General features: G+C 34.5%; 2 protein-coding genes across 2 annotated transcripts in view; one reads left to right on the plus strand and one right to left on the minus strand.

Moving 5' to 3' along the window:
* The first annotated feature begins 1,675 nt into the window (after positions 1-1,675).
* LOC129940077 (GILT-like protein 1) lies at positions 1,676-17,122 on the plus strand. Its single transcript, XM_056048316.1, has 4 exons — positions 1,676-1,872; positions 16,403-16,534; positions 16,600-16,899; positions 16,964-17,122. Exons 1-4 carry the CDS (start codon positions 1,795-1,797, stop codon positions 17,066-17,068), a joined length of 615 nt encoding a protein of 204 aa, XP_055904291.1. The 5' UTR covers positions 1,676-1,794; the 3' UTR covers positions 17,069-17,122.
* Positions 17,123-20,503: 3,381 nt separating this feature from the next.
* LOC129953238 (uncharacterized) overlaps positions 20,504-22,421 on the minus strand; it is a 99,605-nt gene continuing 97,687 nt past the window's right edge. The window contains exons 3-4 of the mRNA XM_056066196.1: positions 22,097-22,398; positions 20,504-22,029 (exon numbers count right to left, since the gene is read on the minus strand). Of these exons, the coding sequence (XP_055922171.1) occupies positions 20,632-22,029; positions 22,097-22,398 (1,700 nt within the window). The 3' untranslated portion in view covers positions 20,504-20,631. The remainder of the gene's footprint in view (positions 22,030-22,096; positions 22,399-22,421) is intronic.

Here is a 22,421-nt window from a genome sequence, read left to right on the forward strand (position 1 = left end):
TTCTTCGTGTGATCTACGGTCCCGTATGCATCGAATGGGAGTGGAGGAGAAGATGAAACAACGAACTGTACGGGCTGTACAGCGACGTAGACTTAGCCAGAAGAGTAAAAGTCCAACGACTAAGATGGCTGGGTCACGTATAGCGCATGGAAACCAATGCTCCGGCCCGGAAAGTTTTCGAATCCGCACCCACAGGACAGCGCAGTAGAGGAAGACCGCGGATCAGGTGGCGCGCACAAGTGGAAGGTGACCTCACCCAACTTGGAGCGCGAAACTGGAGACATCTAGCTAGGGACCGAGCTAGATGGAGAAGTTTGTTGGGTGAGGCTCTAGTTCACACAGGACTGTAGCGCCACCTTAAGTAAGTAAGTAAGTTTAAAAAAAGGTCAACATTTTGGTTAACCCTAAATATCTTACGAAGCAAAAACGCTAGAGACTTGAATTAAATTCATATAATATATAGCAAAGTGAAGTATATTTATTGAAAAAAAAATCCCGTTAACGTTTTTTTTTATAAATCAAAAACAATTGGTAAAAATTTACTTACGACTCAATAAGCTTTTAAAAATTAAAAATATTGTTTTCAAACTCTTTTTATTTCACAGAAAATATTGTTTTCGATATTCAGAAGTTTTTTTTTCTATAAAAATCCAACAGTCCGTTAAAATCAAAAAAAATAGTACGAAAATTTGGTAAACATTGATGTTCGGTACTTGACATCTCTTAAATTAATTTCATTCATCTATTCATTGGTAAAAATTTGTTTTCGAATAAAAATCTATTTAAACTTATATGAAACCAGACTTTCAAGCTAAACTATTTCTTTATACGAAAAATATTGTTGGTAATTTAAAATTTTTGAAGAATAATTCAAGTGACAACTTTTTTAACCCAACATGAAAACCTGCAAACTTTTAGCAAGGCAAATCGGCAGACGGGATGGGAAGTTATCAGTGTGGGTCGCATCCCAGCCTATTTCTTATAATATGAAATTAGTTTAAAGCCAATATCCTTAATTTAAAAAAAAAAAAAATTTTAGTCGAAAGTCAATTTTTACCAACATTAACTACGTACGTAACGACATGCGGACGTACTGATGTACGAACGTACGCACACGTGCACACACAAACTTCTCTTTAAAAAATCTTTTAATTACATTTAAGGGACTTTGAAACGTCGAGGAATGTCAAAATTTTCATTTCGACAAATCGGAACGATTACAATAAATTCCTATGGAAAGTTAAAAATATCCCTATACTCAATTTGAAAATAAGAAGCACAAGGTTTTGTTTCCCTAAGGTTTCTTGAAACTGCTTGCTAAAAGCTAACATCATATAAACTTAAATTCAACTAATGTTTTAGTAATAAAGTCAAAAACATCAAAATATTCCAACCCCTTTATAAAGAAAAAAATTGATCCGCGCCTGAACAAGTCATTCCGAACTGCACCAAACAAGTCTTAAACTGAAAAGCTTGCAGACGAAAAAGAAGTAAGTAAAAAAAACATGAAACAGAGAACCAAACAAAAAGTTTTAACACTAAAATTCATTGACAGGTCTTTGAGGGGCGGTGCTGACTGCTGATAGTGGCTTTTATGTGGCAGTGGCAGTATCAACATTTTTTGGTATTCCAATTTATTGGTAACTTTGGTTTAGGGCAGGCAGTAAGAGCCAGAAGCACTCACTAAGCGGTTGAAGTAACCAGAAACTGTATCGAGGAGTGCTCGTATTTTGTTGTGTTTGTTTTTTTTAAGTTCAAAAATTTGTTTCAATTCTTAAAATACATTTAAAAAAAATGTTTTCAATCAAATTAATGATTTTCTTGATTGCCAGTGGTGCAACTATAACAATCACCGGTGCTGTTGAAGAAAAGGTATAAGACTTCAATTTTTAAATATAGTTTTAAGTCGTGCAAACTAACTGCTCTGTCAATAGTAAAGCGATGAGTTGGCGCCCAAACAAACAATAGACATTTATATTTAAACATGTTAAAGAAAAGTATAACAGCCCAATTTTAAATCAATTATAAAAACTTTAAATTTCGCCTTTTCGAATTAATTAACCCAATTCTTTATTCTTGGTTATGGCTTTTTAAATATGATCAAAAATTGTCAAGTCAGGTTGAACGACATTATTACTGTTGATTCACTAAGAAAACTTTAAATAGCTTTAGGTGTTTGTTTTTGTTATTTCAAAAAGAAGTTCAAATAACTTCACAACAGACAAAAATAACCATACGCTTGAATAGAAAAATAGAAATCTAATAGCTTTTAAACTTTAGGCTTATTTAATCAAGTTCTTGTTATGCGTGAAGATTTATCTTTTTTCCAAGGAAACGAAAGTGCCAGAGTGAGATGTTTATTAGCATCAAGTCTCTAATTTATGAGCTTATTATAACAGGTGGGTGTGGACATTTTTTTCTTTATTAAAACAGTTTAAAGATGTGAATAATATCATTATTAAGGTGTTAGTATTATATGCATATCTAGTATCTACACTGCCGCTCACCTGAATAGGTTCACTGTTTTTCGTATCCAACTTGAAGAATATCTGAATATGTATTGCTATGACATTTCTGTATTATGTATGTAATGAAATAGCACTATTATTAAGGCTTACAATATTTTCTGTTAAAGCTTACTTTTAAGCGAGGAAGATATACGATTAAAGCCTTTCATTAATAAGGGTTAAGCCAAAGAAAAATTGCAAGAAAAATTAAAAGAAGCCACTTTAGGAATTATTATTTTCGGAATATCAAATTCTACTAAACAAATATGAAAGGCGGAAGTCATGGGGCAACATCAATTTCCGATACACGCGCAATTTAAATTTGCATCATACTGCCAGACAAATTACAGGGTTAATTACAGGATATATCTCTTGCAGTAAGGCCATATTCGCTCGAGTTGTGTTGAATGTTGCAACGTCTTGTTAAAACCAGATATTCTCCAAAACGTATTCTTCAATAGTAGGCAAACAAAAGTTGGTAATCATATGATCGTAACGCTCCGAATTGACGGTGACAGTCGTTTCATCGTCGTTTTCGAAGAAGTAAGGTCAAATCCAATATCCGGACCAAAGAGCGCACCAAACAGCGACTTTTTGTGGATGTAATGGGGTCAATTACTTGAGTATTCTCAGAACCCCAAATACTCAATTTTGTTTATTAACGTACCCACCGAGTTGTTGTTGTTTAACCACCCATTTTAAATGATGGTGTCAGTTTTTGAGGGAGCTGGATTTAATATGGATGAATTTAGGTAGCGCTAGATCCAAATGCAAAATAGTCCATAATGTGCCATAAGACTGTTCTAATTTCAGAACGAAAAGGAATCGACACATTCTGGTCTTCGGCAACACTTGCACTTACAGCTGCAATATTTTCAGTGGAACGAGCGAACCGATGATGCACAGACCTTACAATATCTGTAATCAATATAATCTCATCAAATTTCTTCACAATTTTGCAAATTGCTTGCGTAGTTGAACGATTATGTTACAACTATTACTTTCATGCCCTTCACAAAGAAGAACATTATTTAAGCCTTCTGCATAGCTGTGAAGGCAGTGTCATGTTGTGGGGGCAATTTCCTATTATGGAACCTTTTAGCTACAATTTCTTACACCGCAAATCAATACCAATGTGTACAAAGGTGTATTTCAAAAGACTTTCCCACAAATCTCTAATCTTTTTGGACCAATACAATGATCATGCTCCTATCCATACAAAGGGTTCGGTAAAACAATGGATCGAGAGTCAAAATTTAGAAAAGTACGGCCTGCATACTCACCTTATCTTAACACTGTTGAAAATTGTTGGGGACTTCTTTCCCGTAAGGCGTCTGAGTCGGGAAGACAAGAAAACCTTAATCGAGGGAATAAGAAAGGCGTGGGTAGAGATTTCTCTGCAATACCTAAAACCACTGTATGACTCAATTCCAAATCAAATTTATATACCTACATATTCAGATATTTTTCAAGTAAGATACGAAAAACAGTGAACCTGTTCAGGTGATTGGTAGTGTACAAAAGTAGATTGAGATCTTTTAAAGGTGCTAGAGATGCAATAAATGTCTATAAACAGAAAACTTTGAAAATAAATTAGTGTGCAAAATACTATCTTGTTGAAGTGTTTTGCAGTTTGGATGATAGTTCTTGTTGGTCTTGATTACGCATTTATAGGGAACTCCAAAGCTAATAATTTATTTTGTTTTCCATAAGGAGAGCACTAACTTTGAGTTATGTTGTATTTGCACTATTAGATCTCTGTTAAAGAAAGCTTTATACAAGCTATATCTTATGGCCAAAGTCTTGCCAACACACAAAATGTGCTCAGCTGACTCACCATTTGGTGCAGTAATTAACAAAAACGAAGTACCATAACATAAACTTTAAAAAACCAATAAAATAGCCAATTAGATAATTAAATAAAAAGCAAATACAAATAAAAATAATAGTTATATTGAAATACCTACAGCTATGGACATATAAATAGCACACTCTTTGTTTATTATCAAAAAATCATGTAGTTTTTTATTTATTAAAAAAAAGGCGAATTCAAAATGTTTAAAGCATATAATTGAAATAATATCCTTCTAAGTTATTTGTAAAATTAAAAACACATTCGAATAATCGATGAAAAAGTAAATTTTAGTGAAAAAACAAGTACCTTCCAAATTTATTTAAGTAACCAAACTAGTATTTTTTTAATCGACCAACATTTTTAAATGTTGCCTCACACCTTCGATTAAAATTTTCCACCAACTTTTGGCACCTACTCTGGGGAATGGAATTTCACGCTTCTTGAATTACAATCCAAAGTTCCTCTGAATTTTTGATATATATTTTCTATGGGGCTAAGATCCGGAGTTTGCACCGACTAAGTCAAAACGTTGATGGATATATTTGTAAGGCACTCCTTCAAGATTTTTGCTGAATGTTTTTAGTCATTATCATGCATGAAAATCTTGTAAACTGGCAGTGATTCAAATGTTAATTGTTCTTTATTGTTTCTCAATATATTCAAATATCAACATTTCATCTATCGTACTACACCGTACACCGTGGTTGAGACCGTCTTCAAAGTATAATTTGGATGGTAGGCTTGACCTTTAGGGCAGAGTACAAAATTTTTACCGTCAGGTCCGATGCGGTTTATTTTTTCATCTCTTTTCCAAAAGTGTACATCTTTCTTAATGTGGGTTTTCTCGAAATCCAATCGAACCTTGATGTTCTTCTAAGAAAGCAAGGGTTTTCGTTGATTTCGGTCATGATCATACGGAATGATTTAAATCTATCAACACGCGCAGAAGTTTTTTGAAGAGGTGGCTTTAATTGGATTGTAAACCATTTTCCTTGAACATTTCAACAATTACGAAATTTGAGTTGAACTTATAACTTAATAAACTATAAAGGACATAACAAAGTGACAACAAAAACCCGTGAGTGATAACGTGGTAAATTAAATTTTGAATTGTTGTTTCAATTGCTGCCAACATAACAAAATAATTTAATGTTCAAAAAACATTTACTGTAAAGGAAATTTTTGTTTCAATGTTTGTTCCATCAGATGTCCTTTTTCTCTGTCCATAGATGTACCTACGCGGTCTAGTCATATATTTACACAATGATAAGTGCAATTATAGAAATACTCTCACTGTTTTAATGGTAATCGTTATTTAACCCGTTAATTTTTTGCTTCTTTGAATGGAGTGATCTGACATTGAAAACCGTGTCATTGGACAGTTTCATATTAAAGTCCCTGATCGCAGTCAACTGCATTCTTTGGGCGTACATTTTGACCAAGAAAACTTGTTAGTTTTTCAAGTGTCATAATTTAACGAGCTTGGAATTTTACTTTATTAACCTCTACCTTCAACCATTGTTGTCCACCAAACACTTTTTTGGAAAGTGAAAGTGTCTTGAAAGACAAGATTTTGACAAAAAACCCTTTAAGAAAAAAAAAACATTAAAAGGAGTTTTGTAGAAGATAAATAAATTACATTTTGTTAAAATTCAGCTACAGTCCGTTTGGGAACTAGGGCCTAGTGACTGACAACTCTCAACCATTCCTGTGTGCGAGTACTGTTTTCAGAGATGGAAGGGACTTGATAGTTAGGGAGATTTATTATTAAGTGCATTGAAAAGGCTTTACAAATACAAAGAATGTAAAAGACCTTTCAAAGACTTTAAGGACTGCATGCAGTCCAAAAATAATACATTCTTTTGATTTAAATTCATTTGACTGCTTCAAACTATTTATAAATAAAAAACTACAAAATTAAGTGGGATCTATTATTATTAAATTGAAATAAAAAAAAAGTTAAAATAAAATGTATACTTTCAGTATCTTAATCTTAATTTTTAAAAATCAAAAAAAGGAAACGAGAAATATCTACGATCTGATTAGATTCTGTTATTATTTGAGTAATTTAAGTTTGTCAATATTGTTTAAGATTTTAAATACAAGATTACTTCTACTTATCATTTTCATATTGTTTGTACAAAAGCAATTATCCATTTATTAATATAATTTATATTGTGTTGATAAATCTTTGACACTTGTGTTTATGCTTTAATAGATTTTCTTATCACTTAAAGTCCAGAAGCTGTAATCCATTGATAATAATTGTCAAGCTTTTTAATGATTAAAAAAAACCTTAATAATTAACAGTCTTTGAATAGAGCTTTTGTACATAGATCATTATTAAGGTGGGGACAATAAAGTTATAATTTTATTGTCTGCAATTAAGGTCAGTAACAGTGTTGCCACAGAGTTTTTGAAATTAATGAAATGATAAAAAAATTTTGGAATTCTGTTCTCTTTTTATATATCCAGAATAGCAGTAATATACATTCAATTGATGTAAATGTTCTCGCGACTTATTATAAAAAACTTTTACTGCCCAATCCGATTTCAAAAAAAAATAGTTTCGCCATTCCAGATGTGGTCATCCCAGAATAAGATTCTTCATTTACAATAATGGAATTGAGATCTTACTTACTTTTACTTCAGTTGGCGCTACAGCACATTGTGCTCCTGGGCCTTAAGTAATAACTTTCGCCAGCTTACTCGATCTCCAGTTTACTGCCTCCAGTTTCGAATACCAAGTTGACGTGCGTCGGCCTTAACTTGATCACTCCACCGGAGATGAGGCCTGCCTCTGCTTCCTGTTCCCTCAGGCTTGGCGTTTAATAACTTACGAGCTGGAGCTTCGATGTTCATTCGCTCGACATGCCCTAGCCATCTTAAGCTTTGAACACGCAGTTTTTTGACCAGTTATTTATTTATTTAACTTAATACAAGCTATAACTTAACATAACTTAACACTTTGCCTGTCGACACAAACCGGACCATAGATCGTACACAGAACCTTCCTCTCGAAGATACTAAGGCATCTTTTATCCTCCTGGGAGAGGGTCTAACCTTCTACACCATACAGCAAGACTGGGTTGATTAAAGTTTTGTACAGTGTCTCTTTGGTACTTCGCGATAGGGCATTGTTCCTCAACTGCTGGCTTAGGCCAAAGAAACAGCGATTAGCAAAGGTAATTCTACGTTTGATCTCCGCGCTGATGTCATTTGCAGAATTAACAGCAGTGCCCAAATAAACAAATTCATTTACCACCTCTAAGTTGTACCTGTCAATTGTCACATTTTGACCAAGTCTAATTTTGACGCAGCAACGAGCATTTTCCAGCGTCGTCCCGATAAATCGTATTAGTTTGGTAGGGATACCAAAACTCAACATGGCACGGTATAGTCTTTTCCAGGATTTGGCGTAGAGTAAAAATTTGGTCGATGGTAAGTTTTCCAGGCCTGAAGCGACACTGGTAAGGGCCAATTAGTTCGTCAGTAAATGCGCAGAGATTAGAGAAGGCGGTCACCTTGGTGCTTAGGTTCCACTCGTCAGGCATGCTTTCATCCGACCAAATTTTAGTAACTAGCTGGTGCATGCTCCTTACCAGATCTGCTCCAGCGTGCTTAAAAAGCTTCGCCTGCAGACGGTCAACACCGGCCGCTTTGTTTGACTTCAGCCTGGTGATGGCTAGTTTGATCTCACTCTGACTGGGTGGGTGAAACTCTAGATCGTCAACCAAATGGATTTGACCCGTCTGCTCGCTGGAGGAATCGTTGACTTTATCATCATTAAGCAACTGGTTGAAAGGATCTCTCTAGGTCTTAAGTATTGACTGCGTCTCGACTACATAATTCCAGTCCTTATCTTTGCAGCCTCCAGGGCGGCTATTGAATCCCGTTGTTTTTTTAATAACTCTTCTATAAAAGCTCCGCAACTGTTTCTTATTAAAACAACCCTGGATCTCCTCGACTTCACGCTGCTCAAGGGCTTTTTTTTAAGCTCTCAAATTTTTCACTCCAGAGTTTTTGGAGTACATCTTAAGTTTTTTAAAACAATATATAGTGAGGTGACAGTTCCTGGAAACTGTGGATGCTCCAAAATGTCAGCTGTTTTTAAGAAAGGTGACCGAGATCAATCAAAAAAATATATAGGGGTATAACTGTCTAAAACTCATTGAGAAAATTGTTCTTACAATTACTTTACGTTAACTAACGAATTGGATTGAACAAAACAATATGATCACTTACTATCAAGCCGTTTTTCGTTCAAACCTTACAACTATTGATCAAATTTGTGTGCCAAGTACTGCAGCCAACTAATTTGTTGTTACAAAGAAATACATATCTATATACTTTTATTGTTCACCTGAAAGCTGCATTTGACACAATCAATCATTGATCAACAAAAGAGACTTCAAGTGCCAAAAAGGCGTTCGTCAAGGGTGTGTTTTATGTCCCTTATTATTTTCTTTATTTATCAATGATGTTGAAAATCATATCCCAGGAGGTAATACGATAGGTGATGTTGATATTCAAGTCCTCCTTTATGCAGACGATCTCGTTATCATGCCAGATAACCCGTTTACTCTACAGCTTCAAATCAATAAGCTTCAAAAGTACAGTGATCGTTTGAAACTCAAAATAATTACCAATAATGGTTTTCAGATCATGCAGCATATCTATAGGTTAATATTGCAATTGGACATAAACTCAAATGTTGACGCATATGCTCAAGAAAAAACGAAAGTTGCAAAAAAGTTGAAAAAACTATGTTGGTATAGTATATATATAATATATATATATATAGTTTCAAAAGTCTTTAACGCTGCAGTGAATAGCTATACCAATAAAATATTCGGTTATGAGTCCAAAGATACCCTTAATTCTGTCATCCATACGGAGTCTGGCTTATCTTACATTTTTCTATAAAACACAAATCTCAATGAGTCGGTCAGATCTAAAGCTTCAGAAACGAATTTTTAAGCTAAGATAGTCAAAAACTGGTATGATGTAGCTGTCTTGAATGAGTTTCCGACTACATCGCGAACCGATTATATCAAAGAATTAAAATTGTCTTCATACCACTGCTTTTCTTTCAACTTCAAGGAGTTTTTACTGACAAAATTATTTCAGACATGAGTTTTCTGTTTTAGAAATGAGTTTGATTAAGTCAGAATTGAAATGATAGAATTGAATTATAGACCATATACATAGATCTGATTTAAATCCTGTTTGTTCGCTTTGCAAGGTTTCAGAACGAAAATATAATACACTTTTTAGCGTTGTGCCCGATCTTATATGAAATCCAAAGACTCCATTTTAATGCAAGTTTTCTTTCGTTAAAAGAATGCTTTAATATTTTTAATGGTGACCTTAGCTGGAAACCTCTCATAGGATATGTTTCTCACGCAAAGCATTAGCGAGATATTTCTTTAAACATGTCTTTTAGCAAGAAGTCTCCACTATTTCCTTGGTAAATATATAAAATACGGCACTTTGCTACGTTTTGCAATAATTTCTTAAAATATGTTATTTTACAATACGAATTGAAAACAAAAAGTGAAATGAATACAAAATAAATTTATTCAAAAATGTCACTTTTTTTTAATTAATGTTTACACTCGTAATGCACCAAACTAAATGCAACTTAAATCTTGTCCTCACTAGAATAGAAACCTTTATTTACTAGAACAGAAACCTGCAATTTTAGTTCTTTATGATTAAGTATGCATTACGTGTTCTTAAGATTAAGATTTATTTATTTTCGAGATAATTTTGTTTTTTCACTCCTGACTTTAAATTTATTTCCGACTTGACTTTTAAACAAACATATTGTACATAAATAAAAAAGTTCTTCGTTCGTGTATAAAATGTGTGATTGTTTTTAATGCGGTTTTTTCGAAACCCCACAGAAAAAATTTAAAAGTATCAATTCGAATGATCTTGGTGGCCAACTGAAATTATAATACTAGAAAACTTCTCCGGCTTGTTATCCTCTCTTGTTGGAACCATACATTGTCCAAGCGGTGATCATCAATTTCCATCTGAAAACTTGTGAATTGAATGAATTACTTTTGGAACGATAGCACATTTTGGTTTATAATTATGTGCGTTAAGGACTACGTTTGAACCATCACTATTGTAGTTAGTTTTAATAATTTTAAATGGCAAACATTCACTTATCTTACCACATTAGAATTGAGAGCAGAATTTGTTAGATTTCAAATTCCAGTACTGACAACTCGACGTAACGAAATGAATAACATACAAATACAAAGCGCTCAAACAAAAACAAATTAGTGAACGAGTTGGTTAAAAAATAAAATGAAAAAAATACGCAGGGCGTATGTGTTTTCCAATATTTTACATTAGAATAGGAAATTGCAAATTTTTAATACATAACATAATAGAAACTTTAGACGAATCGTTTTTTGACAAAAATAAAAAGTAAAATAGCATAAAGTCGGTAAGAAGCCTATCAAAAGTCCGACCGACCTAAAGCGTGGTTGTTTTGTATCAACCAGGAAATAAGGGACCAGATCTTGGCGTAGAAAACCTTACGGCCAAACAACTGCCAACACAAAATATGTGTTCATCTGGCTGATCAGTTATTGCTGTATTAGTAGTCCGTAAGAAATAAAACGAACTACAATAACATAATACAGTACAATAATAGAGCAAAAATTAACATAGGGATCTTGAAATTGTTTAACATAAAGTTGGCTTTATTGATGATCAAATCAATACGTTCCGTGAAATCGAGATGGAATTATTAAAAAGAACTCCAAGATCTTTTTAAACTATGGACGCGATGCAAAGAGTGCTGCGATATTTCAAAAATAATCAAACTAGAACTACACAAAGGGATACATATTTTATAACTAATATACAAAGTAGAGGTTCTAAATGACTACCCTGGGGAACTCCTGATTTGGCAATGAAAGAGTTAGAGAACGAACTTCTGAATTTAACTTAATAAGACCTAGTTTGAAGATAAGATGCAATCCATGTGATAAACTGAAAATGATAACCTGAAACGAAACTAAATTGCCTTAAGCTTAAATGTGATGATATCGTACTAAAGTTGGTCAAAAGCTGTAGAATAATCAGTGTAAGTTAAAATTTAAACTGTCACACCCAATTTGTTCCAAAAGTTTGGGAATACAGGACAGTTTAGATTGGTCTGCAATTACTAATGTCACCCTGTTACCCTTTTTAAAGGCTGGTGTAATAAATGCGTTCTTACATATGTTTGGGAATTTAAGCTTAGAGATGCATTTTGGAGGAATTCTATCTGGTCCAGAAGAATTATCATCTTTAAGTAATCTGGGGACAGTCTCGCAAGTATAGGAATTAATACTCATCAATTTTAACAGAGGTGTTAGTGAAAGGTTGCTTAAAGACAAAAACTGGAATATTTGGGTATTTTAAGAGGGACGATATTTTGTATGCAGGATTTCAAAACATTGTAAAAGTATGAAACTGCAACAACAAAAACCATTTAAAATTGGTGTATTCCCAAAAACACAAGTAGATAGATGATCAGAAAGTTACTGAAAATTAGTTTTCTGAAAGTCAATAAAATACAAAGACTCATGCGAATAACTATTAGTCTAACTCAAGAAAAACGTCAAGTAGGGGATGGTATTAGTTAGATGGTATCTATATTTAATAAAGAAGAGTTTGATTGAACTACTGTCGAACTCATAGCGCCCGATGAAAAACTAAATCAAGTTGTCGATTTAAAGAATTTTTAATGCAGCTAACGTGCTGTAAGTCCATAGATGAAGATAATATGGTCTAATAATAGAACTCGTATTGAAATTAACTTAATGATGCTTCTTATGTGACCCAGTCAATGTATGGGAGGTTAAAGTTACCTAATAAAGAATGTTTCCATCCAAACCAACGATGCCCATGATATGATCAAAAGCAAGAAAAAGTTTGGCAAAAGCTAAGGCTGTGGTTTTTGGAGGAATGTAGACATTTAATACAAATGAATATTTTTGCTTGAATTTGAACGCAGTAATATCAATTGTCAAGTAAAAAGGGAATATTAAGGGTGTCCTACAAAACATATTTCTAATAGCTATTAAGACTCCACCACCAACTGAATTTGCTTGATCCGCACGTGCGATATTTCCTAAAAAGTAAGAACTCTTGATCAAAAAGTCCGTGTCCAAGACAGTGACGTTCAACCATGTTTAAGTGAGAGCGATAAGATCGTATTCAAAAGATTGAGAATTATTAAAAACCTTACTTGTTTTGCTACTGAGCCCTCTTGCAATGAGAAATAGTAAGCTGGAACTTTGTTTGTATATTTCTTTCGGTGTTCTAAACGTCGTTTAAAAAGTCTCATAAAAAACTGCTTTTATTATGTCCGTTTTTATGGTCCAATGGTGCTTACTTACTTAAGGTGGCGCTACAGTCCGGGACGAACTTGGGCGTGAACCAACATGCGTCTCCAGCGAGCTCGGTCACTAGCTAGCTGTCTCCAGTTTCGCACGCCAAGTTGGTTGAGGTCTTCACTAACCTGAGTCACGGTCTTCCTCTATTGCGCCGTCCCTCGGGATTGGATTCGAAGACGTTCCGGACTGTAGCGTTGATGTCCATTCACTCTACATGACCCAGCCATCTAAGCCGTTGGACTTAAATTCTGCTAAATTGGTCAATGTCGCTGTACTGCCCGTACAGTTCGTCAAACCAAAAATCACTCGAAGAATTTTTCTCTCGAAGCATCCTTAGACGTTCTCATCTTTCTTTGACAGTGTCCAGGCCTCAGCGCTATAAATGAAAACCGGGATAGTGAGTGTCTTGTAAATGGTAATTTTAGATGCTCGAGAGAGGACTTTACTACTCAATCGCCTTCTAAGTCCAAAGAGAGAGCGATTTGCAAGAGTTATTCTTCATTTATATTATATTATTTATATTGTCTATATTTATATTTATTTATATTTGGGTAGACAAAGTCTTTAAATACCTCGAAGTAATAGCTGTCCGTTTTGTCTAAGACGTCGTTGTTTAATGTCCTTTTTTTCATGACATATATTTGGTCTTACCCTCATTGACCACTGACATCATGCTTTGATCATCCGATTATGTCACTATCATCTGCGTATCCAAGAAATTGGATGAACCTTTGGAAGATTGTGCCTCTAATGTTGACGGTGGAGTTTTGCACAATTCTTTCCAGAATAATATTGAAGAAGTCGCATGACCTTCATAGAGCAGGGCGCATTTTCCATCGTCATTCTGCACCAACGGATAAGCTTGACAGGGATGCCAAAACCAGACATTGCTCTTTAAAATCATAAGCGGCTTTAAAATCGATAAAGAGATGGTGGGTATCGATTTAAAGTTCCAAGATCTGCCGTAGTGTGAATATTTGGTCGATAGTGGAATTGCCTGCTCTGAAGCCACACTGCTAAGGACCTATCAGGTTGTTGAGGAACGGCTTCAGATGAGTTGGTGCATGCTCCCTACCAAACCATCGCCTGCTTCTTTAAATAGTTCGGAAGCGATGCCGTCAGCTCCAGCAGCTTTGTTTGACTTCAGTCTAGATATTCCATCTCGAGGATTCGTCCGATGTCGTCGGGATAAGGAGAGGTGCCTTAGTAGAAACACCTCTCCCCTCCTCCCTCGTTTCTGCCCCCAACAACTTTAGAACGCAATCTTCAGTTGTGGTACTAAGCACCCGATGTTCATCGCGGGGAGGTGAGAGTAGAAGTTGATAGACAGAGGTGGGTTCTAATAAAAACCTGTGGACGCTTGTGTCCTCTTGAATGCACATGTCTACCATTTGAACACCCTCAATGGTGTTTAGACCTCTCTTAAAAACAACACATCGTGGAAAAATCTATTTTTTAATTAAAAAACATCATTTTAAGTAATTATTCATCTTAAGCCAGTGATAACTCATTTCTAATGGCCTACAGAATGTTCTGGGATTCTTAATCATGATTATATAATTATTGTATTTGATAATAGACAATGTTCTAGTTAGATGGCAAGGTTAGCTTACAAGTTTAAAAAATGTCCTGTTTTGTAATAACTTTATTTTTGTCGCAATTAATTCAATTTCAAAAAATTGCTGAGCGGTGCTCACTTTCTGCTCTCTACCTCGGAAACGGGCAAACACGTGAGAAAATGATTGACAAAAACATTTAACAATGTTTTCCCAAAAAAAATGTGTTATTAATACGAAATTTTTTTATAAGTCTCCTCAAATTATTCAAATGTTCAACGTTTTAAGTTCCAACCGACATTATTAATGTCACCATTTTTCATAAACTGTTCCAACTGATTGGTCGTCTTTGAAATGAAATAAACGTGCATAAGTTTTTGACAAGAAAAGAAGGTGTACAAATGTATGTGGTAGTGGATTTTCATGCAATTTTCCTTTTACTTTTGTGCAACAAGATCAAATTAGTTTTATTTAAAACAAGCAAGGCAAACAAAAGTGGGTTGACAAAAACTGCGAAAGTGCCAGAGCTAGATCCTTCAAACTGCTAAAACTACCAAAAATGAGAAAGGGAAGTTTTTTCCGTGAATCTTAACTTTAGGCAAATAAAGAATCTGAAAAACTCTGCCAGATAAAGCGACTGGATACTATTAAGGAATAGCGAATAATTTAAATAATGCCAAGGATTCTTCTAAATTTTGGAAAATAGTGAAGGAACTGAATGGGAAAAAATTCAAAATTAGTAACAATTTGGTTGCTCATATGTTTTCAATCATTTTAAAAATCTACTTAAACCATTGGAGATTGAAGAACCAATACAATTCGCTGAAAGTTTTATAATCGTTGACTCTTTAGATCGGGATATCACCATAGAAGAAATTCATAGTGTTTTACATAAAGCTAAAAATAGCAAAGCCCCATTGTATGATAGAGTTCCTTATCAATTTTTCAAAAACGCTCCAAACGATTTTTCGGAAAATTTAGCAAGGACCTTTTCAAATATATTGCACACGGTTGAAGTACCTGTAACTTTCAGGACGTCAATTAAATTTACAATACACAAAAAAGGGGACATAAATAATGTGGAAAATTATAGGGACACCTCTTTCCTAAATGTGAGGTTTGAGAACAGGTTATTTAACAACGGATCACATTTTCTCCATCCAAAATATCGTTGATTATTACGCAGAAAATGGGAAAAGCTGTATTCAATATTTATTGATTTCAAAGCTGCTTTCGATAGCATTAATCGAGGAGCATTGTTTTATAAATTAAATCTACTGGGGTTATCCTCTAAGATTCCTAATGAACAAAGACAACTTAACGAGAGCACTACATCAGCTGTATGGGACGGTGAACAAATATCAGAATTGTTTGAAACCAAAAGTGGAGTACGTCAAGGATGTCTTTTCTCCCCCATGTTGTTTACTCTTTTTATCAACGACATAGTTGAAGCATTCCCAAACGGTATTCAAATTGCAGGACTTGCTATAAAATGCCTCCTATATGCTGATGATTTCGTTTTGTTTGCAGACTCCCCAAAAAGTCTTCAGCTCATAAAAAATAGGCTAGATAAGTATTGTAAAATGTTGAATCTGGTAATAAATATATCAAAATCGAAAGTTAAAATATTTAAAACAGGGCGAGGACGACACAGTAGAAATGAAAGGTCGTTTCTAAATGGTGAAAATATTGAAGTTGTGAATGAATTTACTTCCTTGGGAATGATTCTCACACCCGAACTCAACCCTAAGAAACACTGTCAAAGTAAACTGAAGAAATCGTTATCTGCTATAAACTCAACCTGGCAAAACTTGGTTAGGAACACAAATGTTGCACATAGTGTCGAATTTAGGGTGTCTGATGCGGCTCTGAGAACTATAATGACATATGGATATTAGGTATGGGGACATCAGCAGTATGATGAGGTTAAAAAACTGCAACGGCTCTTCTTAAAAAAAACTATTTAGATTACCAAAATCAACACCTAATTGAATGCTGCTGCTTAAAACAGGCAACCTCCTTTTTTATTTTCACCTTGAAAATGCAATAAATATTTTATTTATTTACCTTATTTTTCAGATTAACGTTTTAGTCATGTACGAATCACTTTGTCCCGACAGTGTTCGTTTTATGACAAACCAACTTGGACCGAATTATGATTCCTTAAAGGATGTAATTAATGTTAACCTAGTACCATTTGGAAAATCAGAGGCAATGATAAATTTTAATTAATTTAAACAAAACTTTAAATTTGTTGACTGATTTTATGTTTTTAGAGCGTTAATAATGGAGCACAGTTTTTCTGTCAGCATGGTCCGGCCGAATGTGAAGGCAATCGCATGCAATCATGTGTTCTAGACCAAACCTCCAATCAAGATGCTCAAGTTAAATTTGCAGTTTGCCAAATGAGCGGACAATATGATTCCTCCAGTCAATATTGTGCTCAATTAGCTGGACTATCAGGAGATATCACAGAATGCATGAACTCAGACCTAGGAACTGTTTTACAATTGGAAGCCGAAAAGATAACTAAGATCTATGATCCTTCTTTTGTTCCCACTATTGTCTATGATGGCGTAAGTTTGAGCTGAGAGTTGTGTAAGGAATTTTGTTGTAAAATTTGTGTTTGTATTTTTTTAGAAATTTGATCAGAAGCTACAAGATCGTTCACTTTCCAACTTCAAGGATGTGGTCTGCAGTCTTCTACAGGAACGTGGTTCTATTGCATTTAATACCGTTTGTTAAAATATGTGTTTGTTTGTAACTTTTAAAGACATAAAGGATTAAAAAACAGAAAAACTTTATCTATTAAAGATATCAGACTAATCCTAAGAATTTTTGTTAAGGAAAAATTTCTTTATTTTTATATAAAATAGCACAACATAACGAATAATAAAATATATGAAATTTTGAGAGAATCTTGCTGTCCCACCTTCTCGGCACAGTAAGGTTCTTCGATGGTTGACTACTGCCTAGAAAACGGTGAATGGATATCGATAATTAGTAACTTTGGAATTTTAAACAATCCCTTTTGTGATAAAATGCCAATGTCATACAAAATATCAATCAAGAACTTCAAATCGAAACGAAGCTGAACCTAACAGACATTGAAATGGTAATTAAATGAGGAGCATATCCCCTGCATAAATAAACGCATCATGCAAAGGAACATTGGAAAGTGGTTTTGACGATTTATGCGAAAAAGATCTTCTGGATGTGTAAGAGCGTTTAGGTGACATAACGACCAATGGTTTAAAGCCTTTAAAATATAATATGCTACTAACTGGAATCGTACCGAATCATTTCAAGGAAGCGATTATATTTCCGATCAATAAAAAATGCGATATTTTTGATCTGGCTTTTACAAAATTTTTGTTGACAATCCTAAGCCATCATTGAGCTGGATTAAATATAACAAAATACTAAAAAAAAATAACAGGGGGGCTTTTGTCGCTGTAACTCTATAATAGCCTTTTCACACCAAACCAAAATCGCTCACACTGAACATTTACACGGTTTCATTTGACATTTAGATTTGTTTAACACCGGCTGTCAAATTTTGTGTTGTTCTTCTCAAATTATTTGTGAAAATAAAATGAATTCTAACCAATTCAAATTGATTTTAACGTAACACTAGCTCGTCTAGAAAAAGAGTTTGAACTCAAGTTCTGGGGACGGGTAGAATGGGCTCACGACATGAACCAACAAGAACTACTAGCTGGCTTGACTGCAGCTATCCTCTTAGTTCTCTTCTACCGGTCCAACCAATTCTCTAAGGAGAAGCTAATTGCGTAGAAAATATATCATATAATCAACAACAAACAAAACTGTTACAATAAAAATTAATTTTATTTACAACATCTTCTTCTTTCATAACAAATTCAATCCAAAATACTGAGCTTACGACTACTTCAAGCAACTTATATGGGGTTGAGAAGATTCTGAACGATTTCGTTTAGGTCCTGATGTCCGGAGCAAAAAAGGTCAATTTCTAGTTCCATATTTGTACCAAAATCACACTCATCCAGAGCGATCGCTGAAGTTTTTATGTGGGCTGCAATTTCTCCATGACTATCTCTTTGGCTTCTTCCTTTGAGGACTCGCTTTGTCCAATGCACTGAGGATCTTCTTGATGTTGGCAGGCTCTTCATCAAGTTGCAATAGCCCACTGTTGTGTTTTTATTCACTGGAACGATGTGGAAGGTTTTGGCACAAATTTTTCTAGCCGGCTGTGACTTAATTCTGTCAATAAAAAACAAAAGCAATAATTCTTATTTTGTACAAAAATTGTATAAATAATATTACTTACTACAACCAAATTTATTTCAAAATGAAAGCAGCCATCAGCTGTTTGTTTACATTTATTTGAGCTCTAAATGTTTCGAAAGGTTTGTTTGTTTGGTTCAACTTTGAATTGCTACTAGTTTTCGAGAGGTTTTATATAAAACTTGTGGTTTACGATAGCTTGTGGTTTACTAAAAATGTATGGAAAAACTTGAGTTTTCGATGTAGGTTTTCGGCGAAAACCGGTAATTTCGCGAAAACTGAGTTTTGGACTTGGTGTCATTTTGACTAGTGTTAGGTCCCCTTTTGAACATAAAACGAATTATCGAATTCAAGGCTGCATTCGATAGAGAAGCCTTGTTTAACAACCTCTACAGCAAAAAAGTATGGAAGAGTGACAGAAAACTTGTATGACGGAAATAAAGCGAGGTTTGGAAGAGTTGGTTTTACAGATAATGCATTATGGTCTGTTTATTTGCATGTTTGTGTACAAAAAATATAGTTTTGTTTTAAGCAAATAAAAAAAAAATGTACATTGAGTAAGTAGCGTATTCTTATATGTTGCTGGACTATTCAGTTCTTCATTGTTTAACACGAATCAAACTATTCCACTTGCACTTCATAAGAAACATGGAAACACCATTTGCATTTTAGAAAGTGATGTCAAGCTTAATCATTTTTAAATCTTCTTGCCTTGTGGGAACACCAACAAAATTTAGTCCGGAACAGAATTGTCTCCAACTTGTGGACATTTATTTTCATTTTCCAGTCGTCGCAATATCGCTGAATCTTGTCGAAATCACACTGAATGAGAATTCTAATAACTCCAACTTTTCGGGCCGTTCTTAACGCAATTAGATCGTCTCTGTTCTCTTCAGTTCTTTGGAGTTTCAGACTTGGAAGGTCATTGTCGTTCTTTTTCCTGAATATCTTGTTGGTTTTAGGGAACATACTAGGGTCATTCAAATTAACTGACCAGATCTTGCAGTTGCAGTACTTGTTAAAAACCTGTAGTTGTCCCGAATCAATAGATTGACATTTTTTATTGACGACTTCAGATTCCTAACCTCCAAGTCATGTGGGTCTGTAAGTCGTCTGTACAAAGTCCAACGCACTAACCATCACGCTACGGGTAGTCGATGGTTGACTACAATGACCTAGAAAACGGTAATTGGTATCGATACTGCCTAGAAAACGGTAAAAACATTAAATTCATACAAATTAATATCAAATTGCAATTCGCTGCTTGCAATATTTGTTTTCCTTGATTGCATTATTGCTAAACATAGTGAAATATGATTTTTTAATGTCAATATCTTCATTATGCTCATTTTATGAAATTGCAAACAAAAAGTAACAATTTACTTATTTCAAACCCAGGTACATAAGTGGATTCATTTTTCTTGATCTGATCTAAGAATTCTTTCCGTGTTGAAACCGGGTTATCAGCACGTTTCATCTGAGATTTTCTTTTAAGAGTTTTTCATATGGGTGATGACTGATGACAGATTACCAAATTCAAATAATTAACATACTGTCTATTATAACGAGAATCAAAAATATTTACCAATTATTGCATTTATTAATGCCCATCAACAAAACAAAACACAAATTATTTAATTTAAAAAGTTCTTAGTTTCATATTTTCAATAATAATTCATAAATTTCACAAATAATATAATGTTAAATAATATAAAATAATTAAAAAAAAACAATGCAACAATCATTTTCGAAATAAAATTATAATCTTTTCCTTAATTTTAAAAATAGTAACTAAATCTATAACATTGTCTAGAATAACTTAAAATAATACGGAGAGCGGAAGGGCGTTTGTTAAAAAAGAGGAATTTTAATTTATACAAATTTAAACAATAAAAACTTCTTTTCTAACTAAAATACATCATAAACAAACCATCCATCAATGATAAACCCAGACATTGGTTAAAATAAAATCTGTGTTGAAATAACTTCTTTAAATGAAAAAATTAACCGTCATCATTATGACAAGTATAAGTAAAATGGTTTTAAACTGCGGTACTTGTACTCGTACTCGTACTCGCCCGCTGACTACTGGAGTTGTTACTGTTTGTCTTTTTTACATCCTGATATTCTACATAGCCAGATTCATCACTGCATTCTGAATCTGAGCCATCGCGATCAGTTTTTGGTTTAAGTCGGGTGCTTCTTTCTTTGAATGGCGAATTAGGCTGTCGAAGCTTTAGAGAGATTTTCGAGCGAAAAAGCTCATCATTTGAGTTTCTTTGGCAATTCTCCTCTTCAACGGGTCCTTCAGATATTAAAGGTCCCTCTGTAGATGAGTAACTTATTGTTGGATTTCTTTGTAATTGTTGAACATGACGAAACTTAAGTGAAACATCATCAGCATTTGCCGTCACTGTGCTAGCAGTTTCGCACCCACTCGATATGGATCCTTCATCACTATCCATTGAAAGCTGCTTACGATTGGCTATCACTGGAGCAACACCACTTGTTCCTTGATTTTCCAATGAGCTTTCTTCGCTGCTCATCGAAAGATGTTGTATTTTTCTCATAGAATTTCGATGAAGCATATTCAATATACTAGCTTGTCGGAAAAATAATTCATCCGTTGAAAGCTCTTCCTCGTCATCGTCGTCACTACAAAGCCCTGTGATTATGTTCTGACAGGATATCTCGGTTTCTTCGAGATGACCGCCAGAGGGCTGATAATTTGGATGTTCCTCTACCAAAGCATCTTCCGCATGATTATGTTCTTCTTCATTGGAAGCATGGTCATGATCATCGTCTAAGTTATTTGTGAGGTCTGTTAAACTCGTACTGTTCGTGCTCTTTATCATCTGCAGGTCAAAATATGGAAGCAGTTCCCCAGCTAGAGGTGAATCTGTGTCGTAATTATTGAAGATCAACAATTTCTCATAATCGTCTTCGTCGGAGCCCAAATCTACTGATTTTTTACTTTCGTCAGTTTTAACTTCGTCGACTTTTTTCGTTGTATCTTTGATGTTTTCTTTGGTATTACAGCATCCATTACTACTGCCATTAATATTATCAAATGCTTCACAAAAATTCGGTCTTGTTTTCCCGGTACGTCTTATGGAATGACCACGTCTGCATCTTCGTCTTCCCAAAGTCATAGCTGGATACAGGGAATCTTTCTGGCAGCAGGCTTTCATTTCTGGTTCATTTGTTTCTTCAACATCTTCACCGTCTTCCTCTCCGATCGCTTCTTCGATCGCCATTAGCTTTGGTGCAGACTTTGACCGCTCTAAAGGCGGTCTGTAATTATTTCCACCTACAGAAAGGAGTATTTTCCTTCTAGGTAGACTTGGATTGTCATAGGCCGAATTAGCCAAACTTAATCTGGCGTTCTGTTTTAGAATTTTCTCTCGTTTAAAATCTCTCAAGGCGCGATCTAAATTTTCCTGCAAAAAAAAAACCAAAAGTAAAAGTTAGTTCATGAGTAAAAATCTATATAATATGTAAACTCACTTTTAAGGTACTACAGATTTCTTGGACAACTTTCTCTTTGCTGCACAATATTGCATGACAACGTAATTCATGTTTGAGTTTTCTACCTTCATGTCTGTAAATCCAGCAGAATATGCGCGGAAAGTTTTTTGGAGCACAGCAATGAGTTATCCGATTCGCCCAGTATTCGGTTAGTCCGTGTTGTCGTGTTGTTGCTTTCAGTCCAGAAGCGCAAACTTTAATTCGCATTATCACATCGGGTTTGTTATTTTGTTGATAGTTGCGCCAAAGGGTGTTCAATTGCTTTTCAACGCAACCTTCTCCTGAAAACAAAAGAAACATTTTA

This window comes from Eupeodes corollae, chromosome 1, assembly GCF_945859685.1.
Source record: "Eupeodes corollae chromosome 1, idEupCoro1.1, whole genome shotgun sequence".
NCBI lineage: Eukaryota > Metazoa > Arthropoda > Insecta > Diptera > Syrphidae > Eupeodes > Eupeodes corollae.

Coding starts and splice junctions, on each gene's coding strand:
- LOC129940077 (XM_056048316.1), top strand. CDS start 1,795: ATGTTTTCAATCAAATTAATGATTTTCTTGATTGCCAGTGGTGCAACT. Junction 1,873..16,402: donor CCGGTGCTGTTGAAGAAAAG/GTATAAGACTTC, acceptor CTTATTTTTCAG/ATTAACGTTTTAGTCATGTA. Junction 16,900..16,963: donor CCACTATTGTCTATGATGGC/GTAAGTTTGAGC, acceptor GTATTTTTTTAG/AAATTTGATCAGAAGCTACA.